The sequence below is a fragment of the Cyprinus carpio genome, chromosome A20, assembly GCF_018340385.1.
Source record: "Cyprinus carpio isolate SPL01 chromosome A20, ASM1834038v1, whole genome shotgun sequence".
NCBI lineage: Eukaryota > Metazoa > Chordata > Actinopteri > Cypriniformes > Cyprinidae > Cyprinus > Cyprinus carpio.
Window position 1 is genome coordinate 12,874,429 of NC_056591.1, and position 19,352 is coordinate 12,893,780.

General features: G+C 39.2%; 1 protein-coding gene across 1 annotated transcript in view; it reads left to right on the plus strand.

The window, feature by feature from the left end:
- Positions 1-19,352, plus strand: part of LOC109112582 (protein furry homolog-like) — a 70,374-nt gene that overhangs the window by 33,029 nt on the left and 17,993 nt on the right. Inside the window, 35 exon segments of the mRNA XM_042777660.1 lie at positions 2,152-2,252; positions 2,450-2,558; positions 2,791-2,877; positions 3,004-3,175; positions 3,659-3,791; positions 3,915-4,022; positions 4,777-5,014; positions 5,769-5,933; positions 6,034-6,120; positions 6,265-6,533; positions 6,646-6,850; positions 6,994-7,118; positions 7,253-7,310; positions 7,483-7,574; positions 8,773-8,945; positions 9,322-9,482; positions 9,575-9,685; positions 9,774-9,928; positions 10,021-10,120; positions 11,164-11,332; positions 11,448-11,716; positions 11,938-12,078; positions 12,974-13,142; positions 13,324-13,395; positions 13,599-13,721; positions 14,009-14,159; positions 14,251-14,354; positions 14,443-14,625; positions 14,741-14,936; positions 16,060-16,181; positions 16,588-16,775; positions 17,474-17,568; positions 17,680-18,304; positions 18,307-18,325; positions 18,435-18,740. Of these exon segments, the coding sequence (XP_042633594.1) occupies positions 2,152-2,252; positions 2,450-2,558; positions 2,791-2,877; positions 3,004-3,175; positions 3,659-3,791; positions 3,915-4,022; positions 4,777-5,014; positions 5,769-5,933; positions 6,034-6,120; positions 6,265-6,533; positions 6,646-6,850; positions 6,994-7,118; positions 7,253-7,310; positions 7,483-7,574; positions 8,773-8,945; positions 9,322-9,482; positions 9,575-9,685; positions 9,774-9,928; positions 10,021-10,120; positions 11,164-11,332; positions 11,448-11,716; positions 11,938-12,078; positions 12,974-13,142; positions 13,324-13,395; positions 13,599-13,721; positions 14,009-14,159; positions 14,251-14,354; positions 14,443-14,625; positions 14,741-14,936; positions 16,060-16,181; positions 16,588-16,775; positions 17,474-17,568; positions 17,680-18,304; positions 18,307-18,325; positions 18,435-18,740 (5,581 nt within the window).

Consider the following 19,352-nt stretch of genomic DNA (forward strand, 5'->3'; position numbering starts at 1 on the left):
CCTAATTGATCCTGGGTCCCATTTACAGTTCTGCTCGTCTGTCTGCTCCCCGTCTGTTCTAACCCTGCTGTAGTTTTGTCTTCCCTGGCCCAACAGACTTTAGTCAGAGTGGAATCCTTGTTATATGTGGCGTCTAATCTGACTACATTCTTCACAATCCATCTCGCTTGTAATCAGCCATTTGCATGCACTAATCCCGCCTCCCATTTTTGTTTTTAATTTTACTTCGTTTTATTTTATTTCAGTCCTGCTGTTTGTCTTCTCACTCATCAGAAACTCTTCATCTTCATCAGCACATCACCTATATGAAGTCAATTAACAAAAATGAGCTTCCTAGAAGTTTTGGTCTAATGGGACATTTTCATTCCTTAAGGAAGTATAGATAAATGTTTGAAATGTGTTGATTCTGTATGGAATCTAACACTGAAATATTAAATCCCATGCCACCTGCTCTTTTGTTTTGCATGTTGTTGTAGCACAAAGCTCTTTTGTTTTGTTTGTAAGTTTGTCTCTTGTTCTTTTTCTAACCTGCATGTCTTCCCCATCACCGTCACCCCCTGTCCTTTGTCATCTTTTTTTGTTTCCCCTGCACGTTTATTGGCTCCAGATGCCGTCAAACACAGCATCCGTAAGCAGATTGAAACCCTGCAGGTGAGTTACCATGGTTACCCACAAGGGAGCTCAGAGGTCATGTAATTGACATGTTCCACATGGGCTTTTTGAGACTCCTGACTCTTTTGGCTGTCCATAGAGGAAACAATGCTAAATAGCTTTATTACTTTCCTGCTGTCCTCAAGAATTCACACCCAGTTCAAGGAGTCATTGATGAAGATAGACTTTATCATTTCTGTGGTCACCATTTAGGGCATCAGGAATCTTTTATCTGAGGCAGTATTAAATCATGCAAAAACTAGCATGCTAAAAAAGTATTTTTATTACTATACATTTCCAAAAATATGTAGGTGAAAATATAGAATAAATTATTATTATTATTATTATTATTATTATTATTATTATTATTTCGTAAAATGTTAATTATTAAAGTGACTTTCTAGCCTAGTGATTTGATTTTATCCCGTAAGGGGACCAGATTCAACTCTTGGCCTAAATATAAATGTTGCAAGCAAATTTGTAGCAAAGTTTGACAGCAATGCACTTCTGGAAAGTTATGGAAATTATGGCTTTATAATTTGACCATCAGTTTGAATGTCCATGATGCTGCAGATCACAGTCTTTCTCTGTAGAAGTTGAAATGTACCTGCAGACTCATTAGGCCAGAGTGGAAAAATATATTGCTTATAATTTAATAAAGAAATGGCATCCTTGCTGATGGAAGAAACTAAGGAGCTCACACTGCACTAGTGCTCCCATACTTACTCTATGTAGTTGATGTTCACAGCAAACCATGCGATCATATCGCCCCCTATGGTGAGTGTTGATCATTACACCCTGCTTAATGCTCTTTACTGTAGTCTGATTAACATTGTGTGAGAGAGAGAAAGAGTTGCAGAAACAGTGAGAGAGACAACTGCTTAGTCTGTGACTCGATTTGAACGAGCCATGATGTGTTAATCACAGATTCATTAGCAGGGTTTTTATGAATCCCTCTTTCATCATCCATTGCTTCTGCTGAACAGCTGATTTATGAGTCATCTCTTTGCATCAATGCAGTTAAAGCAGAAATTACAGCTCTTATTGGCTTGTAAATGGAGCCCAGTGCGTCATATTCCTCCTTAGCTCGTCACGAGCAGCAGGTGAGCTATTGATCACCCATCATGATACAGATGAAGCAGCAGCTCTTTATGAATGAATCTAGCATATTTTCTGGGTTGTTTTTGGAGGTCATTTCGACTCACTTGGGGGTTTTTTAAGACCCTGTTTCTGTAAAGCCACTTTAAAGCAATGGGTTTGTAAAAATCCACAAAAAATTTTTTTTTTTTTTTAACAAAGATTTTTCACTGCCACTTGCCCTTTCACTGGCCCCACTGGTCTCACATAAATCAGCAATAAATACATCACCAGAGTTGCTTTGTTGTTATTAAAGTCCACTACACCCTATAAAAATTACAGTTCCAAAGTTTCTAGTACAGTTTCTAGAGCTCATGTCATGAGTTCTTGTTGTCTGAGTGTTTTTTGTTTCTTTCTTTTTAGAACAAAGATCCCAAAATGTCTCGTGTAGCACTGGAGCTTTACCGGCTGCTCTGGGTTTATATCATCAGGATCAAGTGTGAGAGCAACACAACCACACAGAGGTGGGACATAATCATACAGATTTACAAAAATATGCATACACTAGGAATACATTCACTCAATACTAACCCTATCCACAAACATACCATTATTTGAGAAGGTAAACCTCTCTAAGATGCATACAAATATATGCAAATTGTCAGATTCTTCTTGTTTATATGGGTATATAACATTTCACATTATCTCTTTTCCCTCACAGTCGTCTCCTCAGTATTGTAACAGCACTTTTCCCAAAGGGCTCTCGCAGCGTGGTGCCCAGGGACACACCCCTCAACATCTTTGTTAAGATCATTCAGTTTATTGCTCAGGTAAAAAAAAAACAAACAAACAAACAAACTAAACTCAAAACATATTTAAGAATAGCTCAGGTTCACGTCCAGCCTTCATTTTTTGTCCCAATCCCTATCCACTTTACCACCTACTCTCTATTATTTTATAATAAAGGTAAAATTATCAAAATGAACATTTGGGAGAGTGGTTTTGATTTATTCGCATTGGTTTTCATTGGTTTGTGGCATATTTGTTTTTCCCTCTCTAAAGGAACGGCTGGACTTTGCCATGAAAGAGATCATCTATGACCTGCTGTGTGTTGGCAAGTCCCAAAAGACTTTCACCATTAATCCAGAGGTGTGTGAAGACATTCACATAATCTACCAGCCATTCAAATATTTGAAAGAAACTTATTGTGAAAGAAACTTAAAAAATATTGTGCATAGAAACTAATTATCTGTCTCTGATCTGTCTCTCTGTAAGAGGATGAATATTGGTCTGCGGGCCTTCCTGGTAATAGCTGACAGCTTACAACAGAAGGACGGCGAGCCGCCCATGCCCACTACAGGTGTCATCTTACCCTCAGGCAACACACTGCGAGTCAAAAAGATCTTCCTCAACACCACTCTCACAGACGAGGAAGCCAAGGTCATCGGTATGGACCCTTGCAGTTCCCACACATCTCTCCAAAAAGAACATATTCCTGAGTTCAGCCTTTCCCGACCCTAAAGCATTTGGTTCAAAAAGATTTAATTTTTAACATAATTGTGATTCCTGGAGCATGTGCTGTCCTCATTGAGCTTTCAACATAAACAAAGCTGGGACTTTTCTGCCAAGTACTTTTTTGTGTTTTTAAGTAAGAAAATTGTGTAATTGTGGTCCCTTCCTTTTTAATTTTTATCTGTGTGGACAGTATACTTGAATTTGACTTTATATTTTTAATGGTTTGTTTTGCCTTTCCAGTGAAACACATTACATGCCCATTAGTTCAAATAGTGGTGTATTTATCTGGCCTCATTGTTTAGAGATCGAGGAAATGCCTCTGTATGTAGTCTATTGTAACATTTTTCCATTCTTGTACTAGATTTTGCGTGTGAGCTAAGCTGTTCTTTTTGTTTGTGTGTGTTTGTCTGTGTAGGTATGTCTCTGTATTACCCTCAGGTTAGGAAGGCCCTAGACAACATCCTGAGGCATCTGGATAAAGAGGTGGGACGATCCATGAGCATGACCAACGTTCAGATGTCCAACAAAGAGCCAGAGGACATGATCACGTTAGTTTCTTGAGATTTTATTTTCATAAATATGATATAAGACTTTTGAACTTTTAAAATGGTATGAAAATGGTGTTTATTTGGCTTTAGTTGTGTTTAATATATGTTTGTGTTCTGCTGTAGTGGGGAGCGTAAACCGAAGATTGATCTGTTCCGGACATGTGTAGCTGCTATTCCCAGACTAATCCCAGACGGCATGAGCAGACAGGATCTCATTGAGCTACTGGCCAAGTAATGACCTGTGACCCTCATGTCAACCCTCATTCCTCGCCTCAAGAAAACTCCAGCCATTCTCCAATTCACTAGTTCTGTTGTTAGAGAACAGTTACATTTATTCCCTACTGACCATTCACTTCACTGGATTCGAATTTCATGATTTGATTCTGATTCAGAACCTGTCAAGTTGATTCAGTATTGATTGTTTTTTTTTAATTTTTCAGTTTAAATCAACAGGCCAGTTATCACATTTTAGTTATTACATATTTTCCTGCTACAGTGCATGATTGCTCTTGATTGCTACAGTGCATTGTGAGTTCAACATGGTCCGGGTTCACTTTTTCATGTTTGCATATTTCCAAAATGTTTAGTCTTTATAGTTTTTTTTATATAAAGCTAATTGCCTGTAAAACCACAATTAGGAATGAGGATTTTCAACACAGAGTAACTCAAAGGTCTTCTCATACCAAGTGTTTACTTTAGGGGTATGAGTCAAACACATATATCACACTTATTCAGAAAAGTACCCATAGACTAATATGACTTGCTAATTTCCATGTATTCATGACTTCCTGTACATCAACCACAATCGGAGTCAGACTTCCTGTGAAGTCGTAATCACATGCAGTCAGAACTCGTATGTCACCTTTACCCACATGACCTCTCTGTGGTTCTGGTGACGCATGATGCTGTTATGAAGATGATGATGCATGGTATTTATTTATTGCATTCTGTAAACAATGACTCTTTCTTTTTCCCACCCGTCCAGACTGACCATCAATATGGATGAGGAGCTGCGTGGTCTGGCGTTCACCAGTCTGCAGGCTCTGATGGTGGACTTCCCAGACTGGAGAGAGGATGTGTTGTCTGGTTTTGTGTATTTCATTGCGAGGGAGGTGACTGACATTCACCCCACGCTACTGGACAACGCTGTCAAGATGCTGCTGCAGCTCATCATACAGTGGAGACAGGCAGTACAGAGCAGCAGCCGCAGCCATGATTCACAGGTGCACACACGCAACATAACGTTTTTCTAGAATATAATACAGTGGTTCTTAATCCTGGTCCTGGGAGCCCCCTTATCTGACACACTCAGTCAGGTGTGCTAAATAAGGGAGACATGCAAAATGTGCAGAGGGGGGTCCCCAAGAGCAGGATTAAAAAACACTGTTATGATATGATGTAATATAATATTAATATAATATATCATAACATAACACAACAAAATATTTTGTTTTGTTATTAAATAATTTTTTTTTTTTTTTATATTTTTTTTTTTTTAGCATGCATTATATTGATCAAAAGTGCCAGTAGTAAAGACTTTTATATATTAATAAATGCTGTACTTTTGAACTGATGATTTTAAAAAAAAAAAAAAAAAAAAAACTTGAAAAAAATATATTGCGGTTTTCACAGAATATTAAGCTGCACAACTGTTTTCAACATTGATAATAAGAAATGTTTCTTATTCACCAAATCGGCATGTTCGAATGATTTCTGAATAATGACTGCTGAAAATTCAGTTTTGCCATCACAGCAATATGTTACATTTTAAAATCTATTTAAATAGAATAGTTATCAAATAATTTTATTTATATATTTATTAAAATTGTAATAATATTTCACAATATTAGCGTTTTTACTATATATATTAAAGAAGTCTTACCAACCCCAAACTTTTGAACGGTAGTGTATGTGTTTGATATTTTATATTGTAGTTTATCATACATTTTTAACTTGTATTTTAAAATGATTTTTTAGAGCCCATCTCTCCCTCTGGAGCGATCTCCTCTCTGGACGGTTCTGCATGTGGTGGAGGGTCTGGCTCTGGTCGTGCTGTGCAGCTGTCGACCAGCAACACGCAGACTCGCTGTCAATGTCCTCAAAGAAGTCCGATCACTGCACACGGCCCTCGGCATCGCTAAGGTAACCATCTGCTCTAAATGACTTCCTGTTATTCACCTACATGTGGTGACATTTTGTTTGCACTTCAAATTCATTGCTGTGCCTTGTTTCTCTCTCTCAGGGAGATGAGGAGTTGGCTATAGACGTGATGGACAGATTGAGTGCTTCAGTCCTTGAGAGCTTTATTCACCTTACTGGGGCCGATCAGGTGAGGGAATGCAGAACATTATGTGTTTTTGGATGTTGCTATCCCCTCCAGACTGAAATGGTTAGAAATCTTCTGCCCAAAACCAAAAAGTAAAAATCAAACTATATCAGGGTTATCTTTTTTTTTTGTCCCTTTTCACTGTAGACGAATCTACTGTACTGTCCCAGTGGAATAGACCTTCAGACTCTGGCAGAGTGGAGCTCATCTCCCATCAGCCATCAGTTTGATGTGGTAAGCCCCTCCCACATCTGGGTGTTTGCCCACGTGACTCAAGGTCAGGACCCCTGGGTCATCAGTCTGTCTAGTTACCTGCGGCAAGAACACCTGCCCAAGCACTGCCCCACTGCGCTGAGCTACGCCTGGGTCTTTGCCTCCACACGCCTTCAGCTGCTCTCGCCACAAGTCGACATCAAGTATGTGTTTACATTCAAATGTGTCTCTAGTAGTGTAAAAAAATGTTCTTAGTCTATATTTGCCATTGTTGTCAGATTATGTGACTTTCCTGTGTGACCTTTGACCTTGCAGCAGCCCGATCAATGCTAAGAAGGTGAACAGCATGAGCAGCAGCAGTGACTCATATGTGGGCCTTTGGAGGAACTACCTAATCCTCTGCTGCAGCTCTGCCACCTCTTCCACATCTTCATCCTCATCGGCCCCCGGCTCTGTCCGCTGCTCCCCACCTGAGACGCTGGCATCCACCCCAGACAGCGGATATAGTTACGACTCAAAGGTCGAGGTCATAGCACCCTACCAGCTCTAGTGTCAGATGCAATAATTAGTATAGTTAAATGTGAAATATTTGCACATTGCTTGATTTGGGACACCATATTTGAAATGATTGAAAAGTTTGTGTACATGTGTGTGTCTTTGCAGATCATTAGCATTCCGTCCCCTTCCTCCTTGTTCAAGCATGTGGTTCCCATGATGCGCTCTGAGAGCATGGACATCACTGAGTCTCTCGTTCTGGGGCTTGGCCGGACCAACCCTATTGCCTTCAGGTACGTCTTAAGATCACCTGACAAAGCTCAGAAAAAAAAGTAGAAACAAATCGACAAAATATGCTTTACATGTATAATAAAAATGTTATTGTATTGTGTGTAATTGCATTTTAACCCAGTGGTGTGTCTTACAGAGAGCTATTGGAGGAATTAAACCCCATCATTAAAGAGGCACTTGAGAGAAGGCCAGAGGTGAGTTGACCACAGTTTGACATTTGACCCTGTCAAGGAATCCATGCCTGTGAGGACTCATGGATAAATGTTCCACTAGACCATTCAAATGCAAGCTTTTTGTCCATCTATTCATAATACAGATGCCGGTCTAAACAAATTATTGATCCTTGTGTTTTTTTTTTCTCTGCAGAACATGAAGCGACGCCGGCGTCGTGACATTCTCAGAGTCCAGCTGGTCCGGATTTTTGAGCTGCTGGCCGATTCTGGAGTCATCAGTCAGATGTAAGTCTCACACACTCACAACATGTACACTACTGTTCAAAAGTTTGGGGTCAGTAAATATTAGTGATGGTGAAGTGAAGCGTTCTGAACCCGTTTTCAACACAATTTTATCAGAATTTTTTTTTTTTTTTTTCAAAAAAAGTTCATTACTCAAGCTTTCAACACAGTTTGTTGTGGCCATCTAGTGGTCATAAAAATGAATAACACCTTCCAGAGTTCTGTTCCATTACAGCTGTTAGTTTCACATCTGGTTCTACAACAGATTTTTTGTTTTATTTTATTGTATATAAAAAACGGTCATTGTCAAAGTCATTCATTTGTGTTGTTGTACTGGCACTAAAATAAATGAAACATAAATTCATAAATTAAATCTGCGATCTGTTTATTTTAACTCTGCCTTAGTCCTGTTATTTCATAGGCAAAGTTCATTTGAGCTAAATATTTAATTGCGATATTAAAAAAAAAAAACAATGCTAACACATAAAGTGATATAACGTAAAGGAAACGGTGAAGCAGTTGCGTGGTTTTCAGACGAACGAAGCTTCAAACATCATAAATCACGTGCTTTTGGCAAAACGAATCAAGCTCCGATACAGTGCTTTGATGTGAAATCGGAGCTTCAGTGTCATAACATCACTAGTAAAAATGTATCTCAGTTTCAAAAATATATCAAGCAGCACAAATGTCTTCAACACTGATTGTAATAAGAAATGTTGAGCAGCAAATCAGCATATTAGAATGATTTCTGAAGGATCATGCGACACTGAAGACTGGAATAATCGCTGCTGAAAATTCAGCTTTCCATTACAGGAATAAATTACAATTTAAAATATATTAAAATATAAAACGTTTATTTTAAACTGTGAAAATATTTCACAAATGACAAATTTATTTTGGTCAAATAAATGTAGCCTTGGTGAGCATAAGAGAAGTACTCCACACTCTGATTTGTTTATTTGATTTAAATTTTGTCCAACATGCATCACAGAAGAACTGTTTTGTTTTGTTTTTCTTGAAAGTCATGAACACTTCCATTGCATTTCAGATGTAGTATTATGTTTAACAGTATTCTATTATGATATTAAGATTTTAAGTATATTTGGAAAAAAAAATATCTAACTCCTGTTGCCAAGGCTAATTTCATAGCTAGCAACTTAGGTATCCTAAACAGTAACATGTTTATGTATTGTCTTTGCAGTGCAAGTGGTGGTCTGGACGGGGAGTCTCACTCTCTGAACAGCACTCTGCTGGAATACGTGGATCTCACCCGACAGCTTCTGGAGGCTGAGAACGACAAAGATTCAGACACACTGAGAGACATCCGCTCTCACTTCAGTGCCCTAGTGGCCAACATCATACAGAATGTACCAGGTACACATGCACAGGGCCTTTTCCCAGAAACTCATAGTGTTAAAGTGCCCCTATTATGCCATTTTTAAGGTTCCTAATATTGTTTGGGGAGTCTCCTACAATAAGTTTACACGCATGCAAAGGGATTTGAATTACTGACAACTTGTTTACGCTGTTCAGAGTCGATTCGTTCTTTTTGGAGACAATAACTATTTATCGTGCACTTGAGGCTTTACAGCTTTGCAGATCATTCACATACAGCTACATTAGACAATGTATGAAAGCCAATATTTGAAATGGCATAATAGGGACACTTTAATAGCCGTTAATTCACTAATCTGTAAATTCATTAATCTGTTATTTAACTTCAACTGATCTCATGATTGTCTTTCTGCAGTGCATCAGAGGAGGAGTATATTCCCTCAGCAGTCACTGCGACATAGTTTGTTCATGCTCTTCAGTCATTGGGCTGGACCCTTCAGCATCATGTTCACACCACTGGACCGATACAGCGACCGCAACATGCAGATCAACAGACACCAGTACTGTGCACTGAAGGTACCGTCTCACAAAACACACATTTGCATCTGCCACAGAATTCAGTATCACTATCATAGAGTGAATGTGGAATATGATTCGTGTCTGCACAGGCCATGTCTGCGGTGCTGTGTTGTGGTCCGGTGGCTGATAATGTTGGCCTGTCCTCTGATGGGTATCTGTATAAGTGGCTGGACAATATTCTAGACTCTCAAGACCGCAAGGTAAATGCATTTTACTCATGTGCCCATGTTAGCATTACTAATCAATGAACTTTTATGAACTGTCACATGCATGCATGTTTGTGCTCAGGTGCATCAGTTGGGTTGTGAGGCAGTGATGTTGTTATTGGAGCTGAACCCAGACCAGAGCAATCTGATGTTCTGGGCGGTGGATCGCTGCTACACTGGCTCACGCAGAGTCGCTGCAGGCTGCTTCAGAGCCATCGCCAATGTCTTTCACAACAGGTATGTACTACAACTTTCTTGTGGTAAATGTGACTGAATTTGTGTCGATAATTCAGGTAAAATGAATATTGTGTGTTTGTTGTCTTTTGCAGGGATTACCATTTTGACACCGTGGTTCTGCTGAATCTAATCCTGTTTAAAGCTGCAGACTCTTCCAGAGACATCTATGAGGTCGCCATGCAGCTACTGCAGGTCAGTAGAGATTCTTAAGCTTTTTCTGTCAGAGGACACCAAGAGTGGACAGTTGAGTAAATAAAATCGTATTGGGATCATTTTACGATATGATAACCTCCATAAATATATCATAATGTATGTTTACAGTAAGATAGTATTACTACTAAAGTAGTATATTGATCTCATTTGTATAATTTTATAATTATTATTAAGTCTAGTCACCTTTATTATTTTTATAGCACTTTATACAATACAGATTGTGCAGATTGTTCTGTACAATACAGAAAGCAGCTTTGCCAACAAAAATCAATTCTGCTGCATAGTGGCTCTAAAAAGAGGACAATAGTAAACAGTCAATTTTCAGTTAAAGTCAGTTCATCGTTGATTCAGTGATGTCATCATCAAGCTCAGTTCAGTCTTGTTGATATTATTGCCAAATATTAAGTGTCCCCAACTAAGTCAAAAAGCGACAATGGCAAGAAACCCTAACTCCATTGGTGAAAGAAAGGAGAAAAAAACTTGGGAGAAACCAAGCATTTCTCCTCTGGCCAGGCGAACCAACGTTATTATTATTATTGTTGTATGGAGTCATATTGAATGGTTTCCATAAAACAACTGTGTGAATGTAGCCTGAGATAAATTAAATGAGACTTTTTTTTTTTTTTCTAACTTTAAAAAAAAAAAAAAAAATATATATATATATATTTCTTTATGATTTTCGGTTTAAATCATGTTACCCTGCGCACAAGCATAGCAAACGTGGAGGTCTTAAAAAAAAAAAATTATGAGAAAAATTGCGGAAAAATAAGATTTGTTTCCCAAAATCATTCAGCCTTAAGTAGTAGTATGTTTTATTTTGCAACCTGTCAAATTAACAGAAAATATTTAATTTGGTTGTCATGCATATATCTCCGAATTCCATCATAACTGATAAGCCCAGTTTCCTCACACCTACCTGTGCTTCAGAAAACGTCAGAGTTTAAATTGAAATTAAGTGTGATGAGCACCGTAACCAACAGTTGTACCAAATCATAATGTTTATGCATGTGTTTATATATTAGATCCTGGAGCCCAAACTGTTCCGTTACGCCCATAAACTGGAGATCCAGCGTACTGACGGGGTCTTGACTCCAGCCTCTCCCCTCCCTCACCTGTACTCAGTGTCCTACTACCAGCTCAGTGAAGAACTGGCACGGACCTACCCTGAACTCACCCTTCCTATCTTCTCAGGTACATACACAAACCTGCATAAATATAATGCTTAGTAAATCTAACATTTGGTAATAACTTTTCCCTCCTGCATAAACACTGTTTTTGTAATGAGATTGTGTGTTGTTTTACTCAGAGGTGAGTCAGAGAATCCAGACAGCGCACCCTGGTGGCCGGCAGGTGATGCTGCATTATCTCCTACCCTGGATGAACAATGTGGAGCTGGTGGACTTCAAGCCTTCAACTCAACGTCAAGAGGAACCTTCGTCGATGGAGGAAGAGGAGGACGCCCATGAGAGAGAGATGATGATGGTGAACAGCCGTCGCTGGCTAAGAGGAGAGGGATGGGGTTCACCACATGCCACTACCATGATCCTCAACAACCTCATGTTCATGACTGCAAAGGTAAACACACCAATGCTACATGTCGACTATGTGCAGACTATGGTACAGGTCTGAATATATATATTTAATATATGTGTCTATAGCAGACAATTTTTCTTTAATTTTTCATCTTAGTTTTATTTTATTTTATATAAATATATTGTTTTAACACATTCACCAATAATTATACCCTATTTTCAAGGTGATCATTGCATGAATGTTCATATGGTCTGATTTTACAGTATGGTGATGAATTTGCATGGTCAGAGATTGAGAACGTCTGGACCACTTTAGCTGACAGCTGGCCAAAAAACCTAAAGATCATCCTGCACTTCCTTATCGGCATGTCTGGAGTCAACAGTGAACCAAGTCTCCTGCCTTATGTGAGTGAAACCTGTCCTGGCCAGATACTCAATCCTTGAGCAGAGGGGCTGAACTTGAGACTTCGGCCATGTTACTTAGGGTGTGTTCACACTTGTCATGTTTGGTTTTGATTAAAACGAACTCAGGTGCGATTGCTCTGTTAATGCGGTTCGTTTGAGTAAGTGTGAACTCTGCCATCCGAACCCTGGTGCACACCAACAAGCGGACCGAGGCCACTAAAAAGATGTCTCGGTCTGGTTCCAAACAAACTCTGGTGCGGTTCGAATTAAATATGAACGCAACATGGACCAAATACTTGTAAACAAACCAAAAACAGAAAGTAATGACAAGATGCGACGCTATGCAACCTGATTTGACGATGCGGAGCGAGCGGTGTATCCAAAACAAAGTGAGCAGAGGGCAAACGTGGAGCAACAAGGAGATAGGGTGTATTTTATGAGCTCTTGATGCGACTGTATGTGGTGTGATTTGAATCAAAAGTACACGCAGCAATGAGCGCGCTTAGTCCAGCAGATGGCATTAGGTGTGTTCAACTTGAAGCGGCGCTGAGCAGACCGATCGGTGAATGGGTACTGTGATGTCATACACCAATCTGTCTGCACAGTGCCGCTTTAAGTCGAACACAGCTTTTGTTTGTGGAGTTCGGTGAGTTCCGTCACGAAATCTACGTCATTTAACCTGACCAGTCAGGTTGTGAACGTATCACTATGCCTTTAGCTATCTTTAGGTTCGCTGTCAAAAATGCCACTATGAATGATCAGCAGAACAGGACCAAATATATTGTTTTCTTTTTTGGTCCGAACCTTGAGAACGTACTACAAGTGTGAACACACACTTATTAACTTAGTTTGTTCCATGCTGTTGTTTCTGAATGTGTTTCCTAATATTTTGCAGGTCAAGCGTGTTGTGGTATATCTGGGCAGAGATAAGACGATGCAGCTGCTGGAGGAGTTAATGTATGAGCTGGAGCTAACAGACCCTGTATCCTCAGCTGTCACTCATATGGATAACCCACCTTACTACCGCATTACTTCTTCTTACAAGATCCCTTCTGTTACATCGGGTATATATAAAATTAAACCACTCTGACCACTTGTATTTCTCAATATGACCTTTATACATCATAAGATGAGTAGAAACAATTCAAAAAGCCCCAAAGATTGTAGAAACGTTTCTGATAAATGTGATCCAAGGAAGCAATTACATTTTCACTGTCATTTCTTTGAAATGATTGGCTTTTTCAGGAACAGCGTCTAGTAGTAACACCATGGTACCTGGACATGATGGACAGCATGAGAGCAAAAAAGATTCCAACAGAGGATTGGTAAATTGATTATAGGTTTAGTGATTGTGTTCCATTTAAAAAAAAAAAAAAAAGTTATAACTGAAAATAATTATTTCTGAAAATAAACCAAGAATCATTTATCAGCCATTGCTGACTTGGTTGTTAATTATTTGTTGCTTCCTCAAAAGTACTAGACAAAGTTGTAAAGTATAACCTGAGTGTAATTTTCTGTATCTCTGCACAGTTACACACATTTGGACATCTACACTGGTCTGAACAGTAATCTGAACAGACAGCACCATCGACTGGAGTCCCGTTACAGCAGCAGCTCAGGAGGATCTTATGAGGAGGAGAAGAGTGAGTACATTAACTTCACTGTAATACTGATGATCAGTGCTCCCTTTAACTTCTGACGGTGCTCCAGCTCTGACCAAAAAATACTTAGTCTGAAGGCAGACTCAAAAATGTGTGGATTTAAAAGTAGAATCAGTGCAAAATTCAGTGGGCAGCATTTGCCTTCAAAGGAATAAATTACATTTTAAAATAGAAAATTTTCCTGTATTTTGATCAAATAAACATTTAAAAATATTACAAGTCTCAAACTTTTGAATGGTATTGCATGAACATGTGGTTTCTCTCTGTAGGTGACTCTATGCCTGTCTATGCTAACTGGCGTCTAAAGGTGATGGACCATAACCGGCCAGAGCCCCTCCCATTTCCTCCCACTGGCGGCTGCTGGTCACCACTGGTCGATTACCTGCCTGAGACCACTACTCCTGGAGTCTCCCTGCACAGGTGAAGGACATACTCAGTGTGTCCTAAATTAGAGTCGGTGTTGTTCTCCTTGACCTTTGAGCGCTGACGACACATTGCCATTTCTTTACAGATGTAACATTGCTGTGATCTTGCTGACCGACCTCATTGTAGACCACGGGGTCAAAGTGGAATGGAGCTCATACCTTCACCTGCTACTGCATGCCATCTTTATAGGTAACACATACACAACTGTAGTTTATTAACACATTATCACTGGAATGTTCCACATTGTATGTCCTGCAATGCATATTTGTGCTTGTAGGTTTTGACCACCAGCACCCTGAGGTCTATGAGCACTGCAAGCATTTACTGCTCCACCTGCTGGTCGTCCAGGGCACCAACAGCAGTGTCCAGTCACTAGCATCTGTACTTCTCCGCAACCGTGAGCTGAACGAGCCAAGAGTTCTGACAGTCAAGCCCACTCTTCAGGAGTTCAACCTCACAGGTACTTAAAAGCAAAGATGTTTTGCATGATCTCTCGGTCACAGTGCTTAATTATTATAATAATAATAAGTAATATATTAGAATAATAAATAATTGTGCATTGGTTTGTCTTCCAGGTGTAATAGAGCTGATGCCAGACTACCAGTCTTCTCCAATGACAGACTCTGGCCTGAGCTCCATCTCCACATCCTCTAGCATCAGTCTGGGCAGCTCGGCACTGCCTCACCTCCCCCCTACTCTCCTTAATGAAGTGGACCTGTCTGCAGAGCAGGATGAGAAGGTCAAAAACCTCATTGAGTTCATCAGCTCAAGGTGAGGGGTCTCAGGCCAGTCTGTCAGATTCTCCCTCTGAGTTACTTACTTAGCACTTATCAGAGTGCTGAATATTCCAAACACTTCAAGCAATAACATGCAATCCTGCTTGATAGTTTGGTATGTTCAGGAGTGGTTCTAGCAAAGAAAGAATTGGGTTGCATAGCCTGATGGAAATTCAAAGTTCTCCATGACAATCCGGTAAAATAAATGTTTGCTTTAAGAAATGTATTACTATTGTCTATTGTAAAATGTACCTCTCAAAAGTAATAATAATAATGAATTTATACAAGTATTAAATATAATTACAAGTATTAAAACATTACATTTTATTTATTGTTTTAAGAAAATTTGTAGAGTATACAAGTGCTCCTTATTTGACAAAAAATCCAATTTTTTTTCTTGTAATTTAATATTGACATTTTAACAGATGATTAAATTGTTAAAGTTGAATTAATTCTTTTTATTAGACACCATTTTTGAGGATAAATTGTATTAAACCATAAAACACAGAATCCAGAAAGAAAGAAAAAAACGCATTTAAATGCACAAGTTATGTATATATTGTAATATTTCTGGCCGTGTTACCAAATTACTTTTTGGAGCAATCGACTCCAAGTTGCTTTGGATATAAGTGAATAACACATTTATGAATAAAACATTTAGTTCTTAGACAATATCATGTCCAACTGGAGTCCATGATAGGACATGATTGTTTATCATGTGACTTTCTCATAGTTGTATCTGCATATTAAGATGGGAAGGTAAAAGTATTTTAACATCAAAACACTGACTTTAGATTTAAATCATTTGTTTCTGCAGTTTCGTTACCAAACAATAATGTTGTTCCTTACAAGTTTCCCTGGATACATATTGAATGTACATTTATTTTTGTTAAGTTACTGTATTTTTTCCTCTGCCTGCAGCCATGTCTAACAGGAGAGGGTATTGTTGCTTTGCATGTGTGTGTGTGCTCTCATCTGTGTGAATGTTTGATTCAGAGTGTTTACATACAAAATGGTTGTTCACTGAGAGTTGTGTGAGCCTGCTTTGCCTTTGTTCTATGTTAGACATTTCCTGTTGTGCTACTTGCTCTAATTCTTTCTGATTGGTTGGCTCATAGGAAGCGTGGTCCGCTGTGGAACCACGAAGACGTCTCTCCCAAAAACCCCAACATCAAGAGTGCTGATCAGCTTAGTGTATTCCTCCGTCATGTTGTCAACGTCTTCAAACAGACACCGTCCGGTAAGACACAACATGTGCTAATTTCACTGCACTGTAGTGTGGCCCATACTCTGCATTTGTGCTCTGCATTTAACCCATCCAAGTGCACACACACAGTAGTGAACACACACATACACCCATATTAGTAGACATATTGCTGCGGCACCCGGGGAGCAGTTGGGGGTCCGGTGCCTTGCTAAAGGGTCTCACCTCAGTCGTTGTATTGAGGGTGGAAGAGAGTGCTTGTAATTCACTCCCCCCACCATCAATTTCTGCTGGACCTGAGACTCGAACTTACAACCTTTAGGTTACAAGTCCAACCCTCTAACCATTAGGCCACGACTGCCCCCAACTTCCATATGAAGGAAGAGAATTGAGATGTTTCGGCTATGGTGGTAATGGTTTCTTGTGCTGCATGTTTGATTAGGTTACCAGTTGGAGCAGGAGCTGAGTGAAGTTGCTCTGCAGACAGCTCTGTCTTGCTCATCACGGCATTACGCTGGTCGCTCTTTCCAGATCTTCAGAGCACTGAAGCAGCCACTCACAGCCTCCACACTGTCAGACGTGCTTTCTCGTCTGGTAGAGACTGTGGGAGATCCAGGGGAAGAGGCTCAGGTATGTAGAAATGTCCAACTCTTCCAGAAGTACTGATAAGAAAGCAACAGCAGGGCTCGGCAATAAGGATTTTTTTTTTTTTCCTGATCTGATCGGGCCAGTACTTCTGATTTTTTACTTGCCCTGCCAACATACTTGACCCTAAGTAGTGATATTAGGCAATGTCTCAGGGAAAAAAAACAACAAATATATATATATATATATATATATATATATATATATATATATATATATATATATATATAATATAATAAACATTCTCTTTGTTTTTATTTATATATTTATTTTTCCATATTAATATATTGTTTTTTTAAGTAAGCTTTCTCTCTATTAAATAAATATAATTTTTAATAATTAATTAATTTTTATTTAAATTTAAATATAATGTATTTTTCTAATGAAAAGTTTATTTAAAAAAAAAAATCTTTTCTGACATATTTTTGTGTCATATAAACAAATTAAATAAATATAAAATCCTTGGGTCCTTCCAAGATTCATTCTTACAGTTTTAACAAAACATCATCTACTTTAGTCATTAAGATTTGACTTTATTTTAGTTTTCAATCAGTTCATGTTGGCCCAATCAGACATGTGACATTGCTTTAACCTGGACCAAAACTCCCCCACACTGTTCTTAGGCCTTGCTAAGTGTGGATCTCTAAACAGTTCTAATCAAACATTTGATCCGTCTCTTGCAGGGTTTTGTTATTGAGTTGCTGTTGACGCTAGAGGCTGGGATAGACACTCTGGCTGAAACCATGAAGAACTACGACCTGCTCACTGCACTCTCACAGTAAGATTTGCTCTGCTACAGAAAAAAAATAAAACATTATTTCCCCCTCATATACAGCACATTGTTTTAAACCCATATAACCTTGAGACGCTGTCACCATTTCCTTCATAGGGCCTCCCATGATCCTCTGCAGGGCACCAAGTTTGCTAATAACAGGAAAAGTACCGGTCAGCTGAACCTTGGCAGTGGAAGTTTCTTGCAGGTCCATTACAGCCACGCTCGCAGCAACTCCCTCCGTGCCAGTCTGATGGGTGAACGCTTGGGAGACCGTCGCCGCAGCAACACCCTTGATGTAGCCGACCGGTTGGGTGGCAGCCACGGAAATCTAGCCCGCACACGGAGCTTATCATCATTACGAGAGGATGGTGTCCGTGGCGATGGAGGAAGTGCAGCGGGAGGAGGTGGAACTGGAGGAGGATCTGGTGAGGTGGTGCCACCAACTGACCCCACCAACCTGATGGCAACGGTCTTCTGGATTGCAACGTCACTACTGGAGTCCGATTATGAGTTTGAGTACTTGCTTGCGCTCAGGCTGCTGAACCGACTCCTGGCCCAGATGCCCCTGGAGAAGGCGGACAGTAGGGAGAAGCTGGAAAGAGTGCAGGCCAAACTGAAGTGGTACAACTTCCCCGGCCTCCTGACGCTCTTCCTGAAGGGTTTCACTTCTGCTGCAACGCAGGAGCTCACGATTCACCTCCTCAGTAAACTCATCACTGTGTCCCGTCACACACTCATAGAGACCCCTCACAGCTAGCAGGTGTGCCCATGTACAATATCAGTATCTGTTTCAGTATTGGAGATTTTGATGAGAATTGAGGGTGTTTCCATATATTTATTTTAAATTATCTTCAATTATTTCCTGTCAGGTTTTCCTCTGAATGTCCTGTGCCTGCTGCCGCACCTGGTCCAGCACTTTGACAACCCCACAGGGTTCTGTAAGGAGACTGCTGATCGGATCGCTAAAGTGTGCGCTGAAGAAAAGTCAGCCACACTGGCCAACCTGGCACACATGATGAGCTTGTACTCAACGCACAGTTACTCGCGAGACAGCACCAACTGGATCAACGTGGTGTGTCGCTACTTGCACGACTCCTTCTCTGAAATCACCTTTAACCTGGTCACATACCTAGCTGAGGTGAGATGAATTTGATTGACGAACATCGAGTCATACAGTTGGAAATAAACTATTGAGATATTGTTTAGATGTTAATTAGATTAAAAGTATTTTAGAGTTTTTCAGACAGCAATAAATTTGCCACCCTGATTTGTTTACAAATAATTTCAATGTATTTAGTTGAATCGATCTTGGTGTGAATTTTTGTAATTTTTGGTTTTGATTTTTGTGTATTTTTATATATGTTTTTTAAATGTATAAATATAATGTATGAATGTTTTTAGATATGATCAATTCTTTATTCATTACACTACCGTTCAAAATGCGGTTGGATTTATTTATTTAAGAAGTCTCTTGAGCTCTTCAAGGCTGCATTTATTTGATCAAAATACAGTAAAAACAGTCATATTATATGAAATATTATTACAGGTTAAAATAACTTTTCTATTTTAATATATTTTAAAATGTATTTTATTCCTGTTATGGCAAAGTGGAATTTTCAGCAGCCATTACTCCAGTCTTTATTATCGATGTTGAAAACTGTTGTGCTGCTTAATATTTTTTCAAGATTCTTTGATAATTAGAAAGTTTAAAAGAACACTATTTATTTGAAATTTTGTAAATAAATAAATAAAAATGTCAGTGTCCCTTTTGATCAATTTAATGTTTC